The 8,452-nt window shown below is 42.9% G+C and overlaps 1 protein-coding gene across 1 annotated transcript; it reads right to left on the reverse strand.

The window, feature by feature from the left end:
* Positions 1 to 285: 285 nt before the first annotated feature.
* LOC127297570 (uncharacterized) lies at positions 286 to 8,134 on the reverse strand. The gene is made up of 9 exons (XM_051327893.1): positions 7,700 to 8,134; positions 6,653 to 6,850; positions 6,403 to 6,525; positions 6,221 to 6,258; positions 5,940 to 6,102; positions 2,265 to 5,273; positions 2,023 to 2,141; positions 1,112 to 1,337; positions 286 to 827 (listed from the first exon to the last, which is right to left on the reverse strand). Exons 1-8 carry the CDS (start codon positions 7,787 to 7,789, stop codon positions 1,160 to 1,162), a joined length of 3,918 nt encoding a protein of 1,305 aa, XP_051183853.1. The 5' UTR covers positions 7,790 to 8,134; the 3' UTR covers positions 286 to 827; positions 1,112 to 1,159.
* Between the last annotated feature and the right edge of the window lie 318 nt (positions 8,135 to 8,452).

Raw genomic sequence — 8,452 nt, forward strand, 5'->3', positions numbered from 1 at the left:
ACAATTGCTCCTGCATATGAGGATCACCTCATCTATTTAGAACTGAAAATATACTAGTGAAGTGCAGGCTCAAGGACCGACGTATTAACCATCTGAAGATGTGAACGCATGGCTTGCTGGATCAATCAGAGATAGGTATTCAACTACTTGAGTTAATAATGGATCAGTCCAATCATGAAGCTTGTCTTGGATACTTCAGCTCTTCACTTACAAAAAAATAATGATCCTCCAGATCATGACATGATAAAATGTATCCATACCAGGCTTTGATGACATCTCACCAAATTTTGCGATGAAAGTTTTTTTAAAAAGTATTTACCTCCTTGTTGTACATAATGAATTACAATCATGTATGAGAGTATAGTGACTGTACTACTAGCTTAACATCTTCAGGCTGGTCCCACAAACAATACGAAGAAGAACTACATTTATCGACAGCTAAAGTAGCCTTCGCATGTACCGTAAATCGCCAAGTAAACTGTGGGTGGGTGATCCAAGTAACCATATGAACAAATACCGTTCACCCTATGATCAAATGAGGAACAAGTATACTGGATGAAGAAAACATGGCATTGCATAATCGATTAGTTAAATTGGGACTATCATAGTGATGCTTACAGGTGGAGGGTGGCCTTTTCTTCCAGGAACTAGTCTGAGTCACAATTCTCACCTCATCAGGGAAACCATTCTGGTACACATCCTCCGGTGCCAACTAGTAAGTGCAGTGCACATGACATGTGGTTCTGCACTTGCTTTTCATATCATGAGAATGTGACACGAGTGCTATTGTCATGGTCCAGACATGACGCGGACTGATGGTGGGTCATCTACAAAAGAAAAAGGCCTTAGACTATCCAGAAGAACCCGAAAAAAAGTATTTTGCAACAGAAAAGTACATGATGGGATCCCACGGATAAGAAACTAAAAACAAATTCCAACAAAATGTTGCTCTATCAATCTACCATTATCATATCAATAGTTGGCAAGAATATAATATCCATGAACAAAAAGTACTTTGATACTTCGAACTTGGTTAATAAAAAACAGCCCTGTGCATCACTTTGATGCAGAGGCTGGGGCGATGCTCCCATTTCGAAAAAAAAAAATGTACCTGTGTTGTCAGTCTTATGGTTATATCAGGCAAACGTTCTGCATCATGCTAGAACCATCGTCCCCCCTTCTTGAGAGTTTTCAGCTCCATCACTAATCGTTCCCGCTGGGCCTCCACCTCTGCGTACTCTAAGCTCATGTTGAGAAATCGCTCCTTCATATCTCTTAGATCTCCTTCCAGTTGCAAAATCTTTTCCTCGGCAGAAGATTGCCCATCCGAAATGGGACTGTACAGAAAAGAAAATTATAAAGATGAGAATTTGTTTATCTTCTTAATGTAGACATCTGAAAATTTACAAACATGTGGTTATAGCCAGATTTAGAAACAAGATTCGCTAGGGTGTCGAGGCAGGCTTCCCCTATAGTTTCTCCTAGAAAAAGGTTTGCTGGAGATGTAAATCTACAGTATGGATAACCTCTCAAGCGAATAAATAAATATTTTTCACAACAGTGGTTGCCAACAGACTTCAAGATTCTGTAGATTACCAATGTGCAATCTGGCTTCACATGATATAAAGCTTAAATGCTGCTTCTCCACCTTGCAATGTCTAAAGTCAAAGGTCAAATTTGACCTTGCTAGTCAACTCATGTGGCCTCCCGGTTCATATGAAGCAGTGAAGACAGAGAGACAACTAAGAACGTACTGCAATGCATTGCACAAAGCTATTTCCTTGCCGAAACTAGTGAGCAACTGCAGTCTGCAGTTGCAGATAGCTAACTTTTTGATTCAAAGGTCAAATGGATGTTCCATTACAAGTAAAAGAGAACTTTCTGGAGGCCTGTCACTTGCCAATGCTTAGACTGACTAACTCATAACAAAAGCAAAACGTAGTAGAACATATACACCATTGCTCTTTATAGTGACATCTCAATGGGAAACATTTAGGTTCAGAGTGAAAGATAATGAGATACCTCTTTTCTTGAGCCCTGTGCATCTTATTTTCCTCCAGGGCTTCTGAAAGCTTAGTTTCCAGTAATTCAATCTTCGACTGAAGATCTGTTTCCCTGTTAAGTGTAGAATCTCCAATCTCCTGAAAATACATCAAGACATTAGCAACATCATAGTAGTGTTTTCTTAATCATAACAATAAGTACTGCATATTGCTCTTTGCGAGAAAAATGTACTGTACATGGATAACCTTCATATCATTCACCTGAGTTTGCCTAGTCAAATCCTCAATTTCCTGCTCAAGTGACTGTATCTTCCTCTGGTATTCACTGTTTGATCTTCTGATCCTACTAAGTTCGTTCTTTAACTCTGCTTCATGTACATGCGATGCTTCCGATGCAGATAAATCACTCTCCAATCTCACAAGCTTTGCTTGCATAGATCTTCTGCTTCGTTTTTCTTCTTCACCATTCTTCAAAGTCTCTTGCATTTCAGAAACTTTATCTGTTAACATAGCTTTCTGTGCCTTCAGTTCTTCACATTCCTCGGTCACAGACTGCAGTAGCTCCTTAATTTTTCCCTTTTCAAATTTAACCTCGTCAAGGGAGCTTCTAAGTTTGGAAGCTTCATCTTGAAGACTAGTTATTTTCTGGACTTGCACTTTCAGGCCAGATAATTCCTCCATCATTTGCTGTTTCTCATAGTCACTAGATTTAAGCTTTAACTCTTGTTCACCAGAGATCTTCCGTAGCTCATCTTCATTTGATTTAGCGGCTTCCATCAACTTCTTCATATGTTCAGCATCTGCTGTCAACATTTCCTCGCTCTGTTTGGATGCGTTAAGGGAATCAACCAAACCTTTAATCTTGCTTTTGGACTCCTTGCGAAGATCCTCTAACTGAGACTCGTAATGGCTCAACTGTGCACTGACATTTTCGAAATTAGCCTCAAGTTTAGCCTTGTCAGCTCGCAGAATAGATACCTCCCGAATGGCATCTACTGTGTCATTTTCTCTCTCCTCATGTGTGGAGGAGACCTGTGCATTGAGGCTGGCGACCTCCCTCTCGAGATTCTCTACTTCAAGCATCTTTTCTTTCTCGATCTTAGTTAACATAAAATGAGCACGGTTTATCTTTTCTTCTTGCTCTGAGTGCTCCTGGAATATACTCTCCAGTTCTGACAGTAAATATTGCTCTTTGGAAGATATGTCCTTCTGAAGAGAAGAAAGCTTCGCTTCTAGAAATTCCACAGTTTTACAAAAATCATGTATCCTTTTTTTCGAGCTATCCAATTCCTGCTCTTGTTGCATAAACCGGCCATGCAATTCCAACTTCTGCCTTTTCAGCTCTGCAGTTAGGTTTTGAAGAGAACTGCACTCTTCAATAAGGTTCTCAACTGTCGATTGTAAATTAGAGTTAGATCTTCTCAGAACTTCCGAATCGTCCTGTGCTTCAGCCAATTTTCTTTGAGCTTCCTGTTGCTTTTGTTTAAACTCCAGCCTTTGAGTATCCATCTCTACTTGTTGTCGCTCCAACTTATCTTTGAGACTGATGACAAGTGATTTTGAGTCATGCATCTGTAGCTCAGTTGACTCCTTTTCATTTGTCATGTAAGATAATTGAGCTTCCAGTCCAGATATACGTTCTGACAACTCAATATTTTCCTGTTCCAGCTCTGATATATGTAGTTCTAGTTCAGATTTGCAGCTCTCCAGTTCAATTATATTTCTTTCTAGAACCTTATTAGCAGACACATGTGAATCTATGCTGCTAGAAAGCACTAAAATATCTTGCTGCAATTCATCCAAGCATTTGGAAGTTATTCTACTTTCTTTAGCTGCTGCTGCCAAGCGTTCCTCCAACTGACACTTCTCTTCCTGAATTTCAGAAATAAAATCTTCCCTTTCAACTGTGAAGCGTCGGAAGTTGTCATTTTCCTGTTGTAGTATCTGGACTCTGGTCTTCACCATTTCTGCCTCAGATTCACTATCCTTTTGGTCTTCTCTTCCAAATTGGTATCCTCTCGCACCACCAGTTTCACCACCATTGAAGCCCTCAAGCTCCTCTCTTAGCTTAGATAGCTCAAGATTTTTTTGCTCTAGTTCTTCTTGGCTTTTTTGGAGCTTATCTTCTAGCTCACAGCCTTGATCCCTAAAACGTAGCAGCTTCAGCTCAAGGTCAGCACACTTTTTCTGTAACTCTTTGGCATCAGACACTGAAACAAGAGGATCCTGCCCTTTTACCACACCGCTTTCTTTCAACGTATATATAAGCTCCAGATTTTCCTCTGTTAGTTCAGAACAATCTTTCTCGAGCTCTTGTACTTTTACCCTTAAACTTTCATTTTCTTTTTCCAATTCAAGATAAATGGTATCAGAACCTGCCGCACCTGCATTTTCAATATTGAGAACATGATCTAATTTCTCCCTCAATATTTTAATTTCATCCTCTTTCATTGACAGTTTCCTAGCCCATTCTGTGTCATCTTTGACTAACAACCCATTCTTCGAGACATGCGGATTAGTGACATCCTTGACCTTCGAGTTTTTAGATATCTCCACTCTCTGCTCTTCAATGGTCTCTTCTAGTTCCTGAAGAATAGAAACAAGCTCTATATTTGCCTCTTGAGTGTTCTTCAGTTGTACCGCTAAGCTTGCATTTGATTCTTTCAGAAACTTCATCTCATCTTCTACTTCCTTCTGCAGGTCAATCCAGTCACCACGTTTGGGGGTTCCTGATTTTGTTTGCCGTGTGCTCAACTCTTTCCGAGATGACTTCAATTCTTCGATTTCATGCATATAGGAATCCCTCTCAGCATGTGCAGCAGACAGTTCAACTGCTAGCTCAGCCTGCTGCTTGGATTTCTCAGAAGATTCCCTCTTCAGCGCCTCTAGATCAGCCTTCAATTTGCGAGAATGTCGTTCCCACATTTTTGCTTCATCACGGAGCTCCTCAATTGTTTCTTCAGCAGCCTCAAGAAGATCTTTAGATGAATCAGATGTCCCCAATGATGATTGAGCAATCCCGTTTGAGAATGATTTTGGAGTATTCCCTTGAACTGTGTTTGGACCTGAGGCCCGGGAACTGAAAGATGAATTGTTTGATTTGAATCCTTCATCGCCTCGGCCAGCACTAACATATGAACTACCTGAATCCTGCCTCCCGACATACAATCCACCATTAGAGTTCTCTCTCGGAGATAAGTTTGCTCTATCGGCGGTACTATCTCCAGAATTGGAACTCCGGTGAGAACCAGATGCTGAGAAACTCGTTTCCTGTAGGCAATGGGAGACAAGGAACTGGTGTTTAATACTCTGACATGGATCACATGAAAAAACTTGTTTACACTTCATATAGACATCATGGAGAAACAGTTCACACGCAAGACCAACAAATATTTTCAATAAACATTATTTTTAAAATTAAAGATTAAAAATAAACTTAAACATGTGGTGATGACCAAAGGAAAATGACTTCGAAGTTTGCAATTGGCTACAGAAAATAAGAAAAAGATTTGTGGATTAAATTTGTCTTCTGTTTCATTCCAGAGTATCTACTTGTTGTTGGAACATCGGATGGATAGATTGTACTAGATGGAACACGCAACATGAAAAATAGAAGAACCTAAATCTTCAACCCATTGTTTGTGATATTTAGTCAATATAACTGACAACCACTGAGAAATTTTGGTGACATCTATAGGCACATGAAACAGTGAAATCACAACTTCACTCTACTTTCCAGAAGAGTGGTATGATCATTGACCAATAGTGGGAAGATGTGTCTACATGATTACGCATCAAGTTGTTGACAATAAAATGAAATTGGAAGATGCAAGTAGACACACAAGACGCAACCCAAAGCATGCATGCTTGTTGACAGAAAAACTGTTCTGACAAATGAACTTCCAATGGAGAAAATTGTTCTAAATACTGACATACCCTATTTCCAGGTTCATCTTGATACGTGGCACCTGCAGGGTTCCCTGGCGAAGACCGGACACTCCTGATATTATCAGAGCCATCTGATTTGTTATACACATCATCATTTAGTAGACAACGGTCAGCGATACGAGGGGGCATGTCCTTTGATGATCTAACGCCACTGTACAGATATGCAAAGTCAGAACAATATTAAGAGATTACAGGATTTTCAATATGCTGTGTGCACACTGCAGCTATAACATCATAAATAAGAAAAGGAAGAAGGTCGACTTAGTTACCTTGACTTGGATTTTGTGCCAAGAAATTGAACCTTTAGCTGCACAATAGACAAAAAAGAATTACCAGCATAAGCAGAATAAACGGAACAGTCAATGAGCACTAATAGTTGAGTGAGGCAGCACCAATCATAAAGCCCCCAAAATAAATTCAAAAAGAACAAGATCACACAAAACTGGCTTACCTGTAAAACAGTTCCAGAATTGCATTTCTTCAATGGCAGAGAGATAGCTGTTGGGTCCACCAGATTCAGAAAGTTGGATAAATTTAGCAAGATTTCGCCGAGAATACCAGTTTTTATCGACCCCTGCAGCAGCATTCAAGCCTCAACGGTTCAGCTCAGCAGATCAAAAATCATCAGTAAGTTCAGTCTTAATAAGACTGAAAAAGCGAAGCACACGGGAGCACATCAGTGGCGCTAACAGCGACCATACCACGGAAACAACGATCTTGTACTGGCACTCATCGTACTCCTTCGACACTTCGTCTCGAGAAAACCAGATGGGTTCCAATATGGAATCGGGCCACTGGCAGATCCCGCTGCGGGCAGCTGCTTTACTGGACTTGGCGATCGTTTTCCCGGTATCCACGGAGACTATCGAGAGGAACAGCCTGTCGGATACTGCAGGGACCTGTAGAACACAAACCGGATCAGGCAGAGATAAAAAAAAAATGACGGCGAATACATGTGCCATGCACCTGAAATCAGCGTCTACTTACTGAACAAAAAGGAATAGAAAAGTAGACTGAGTTCTTAACATGGACTTTCCATTGTTTCATATCCCGCTGTGATGGGGTGTAATAAGGGTTTTGCCGTAATGGCATTTCTGATAGAACAAGAACCGTAAGACAAGACCACTAGCGTTTGCTGCAGAGCCTTGGGTTGTTTAGACAAAAGGGACACCAGCCAGACCGAAGGAATCCATTAATAGGAGAGCTTCGGAATAACTCTGAAATACCAAGCATGGTTGGTGTTTTCGATGAAGAGCAAGCATGCTCGGTAATGCCAGGAGGAATCGGCCGTTCAGTGGTGCTTTGTTTGATCGCGCACGGTGGTGGTCCAGGTTGTACCGTTTGGGGAATCATGTCGCTCAGATCATCACGCACACGCGCGCGCATGCGGGGCACTAAACACAGGTTGCAACCAATTGCAGTAGCTAGGTTAGGTATTTACCACGGAATCCGCTAGGCAGGCGGCAGATGCCGGTAGAATTAACCCTGGAACCCCAGCGACGCACGCTGAACCTACACTGGGTGGGGGTTGGTGGTGGCAGAGCAGTATGCCTTGCTCTGGCTGGATGAATCTGCTGGTCCAGACAAAAGGCACAGTTTTTTTCCACGGAGATTTCCCATGAATGCACCAGCCGCCGCCGCCGCCGCAGGAATCAGCACAGCGCGGTTGAGGAGGTACTGGTGGTAGAAGAAGCTGAGGCGGGAGGCGGGAGGCGGGAGGGGAGAGGGGAGGAATCTGGCGGGCGGACCTGGACGGCGCGGAAGCTGGAGAACCTGAACTCGAAGCGCTCGCCGACGCTCCCCCGGTCGGAGGCGCGGTGCCGGTGGAGCTTGAACATCGTCTTTCCCCGCCGCCGCCTCCTCCCAGATCAGCAACCAATCCGCACGGCTTAGCTCGCGCGGACCACCCCCAGATTGGAAAGAACTCCTGGTGCTGCTGCTCCGGCTAGTACTGCCGCCGTGCTAGTCCTGCTCCTCCTACCAGCCGGAGCACGGCGGAAATCAGTGCGCCGCTCAGGCGAGAGGGAGGGTGGAGGACCAAAAGGAGGAATCTTTAATTAGCAGGAGTACTAAGTAAGATGGAAAAGGTCGGGAGGAAGAAGATGCCGCGTTAATCAGGTGGTGGCGGCGAGGTTTCTAAGGCGACTTCCGTTGTCGATTTGCGCCGCGTGCGTGCGTGCGTCGCCTCGGTGGTGAGAAGTAAAAAAATGATGGTGGAGGAAAAAAAAGAAGAAATGGTGGTTGACCGGTGGGGCTCTTCATCACTTCCGGCATTGCATTGTGCCACCCGCCCGCCGGCTCCAGCCTCCAGCAAACTACGGCTGGCTTGCTTAACTAGCTGCCGTTTCCACTGCTGGGGGTTAAGGACCAGTGATCTGTGATCTGGCCGTCATTTTCACTCTGGTTAATTAGTTCTACTACCTCTGTCTATTTTTAGTTGTCAAAAATTTGTATGTAGATATTTTTTAGGCATAGATACGTCCAAATTTAGACGAACCACT

This window comes from Lolium perenne, chromosome 4 (assembly GCF_019359855.2).
Source record: "Lolium perenne isolate Kyuss_39 chromosome 4, Kyuss_2.0, whole genome shotgun sequence".
Taxonomy (NCBI): domain Eukaryota; kingdom Viridiplantae; phylum Streptophyta; class Magnoliopsida; order Poales; family Poaceae; genus Lolium; species Lolium perenne.

What these genes read in the sequence shown, in the direction of transcription:
- LOC127297570 (XM_051327893.1), bottom strand. Translation starts at nt 7,789, where the DNA reads ATGTTCAAGCTCCACCGGCACCGCGCCTCCGACCGGGGGAGCGTCGGC. An exon ending in GGCACAAAATCCAAGTCAAG is followed by an intron (nt 6,103 to 6,220) that starts GTAACTAAGTCG and finishes ATATCTGTACAG; the next exon opens with TGGCGTTAGATCATCAAAGG. An exon ending in CACAGGGCTCAAGAAAAGAG is followed by an intron (nt 1,338 to 2,022) that starts GTATCTCATTAT and finishes TTTTCTGTACAG; the next exon opens with TCCCATTTCGGATGGGCAAT.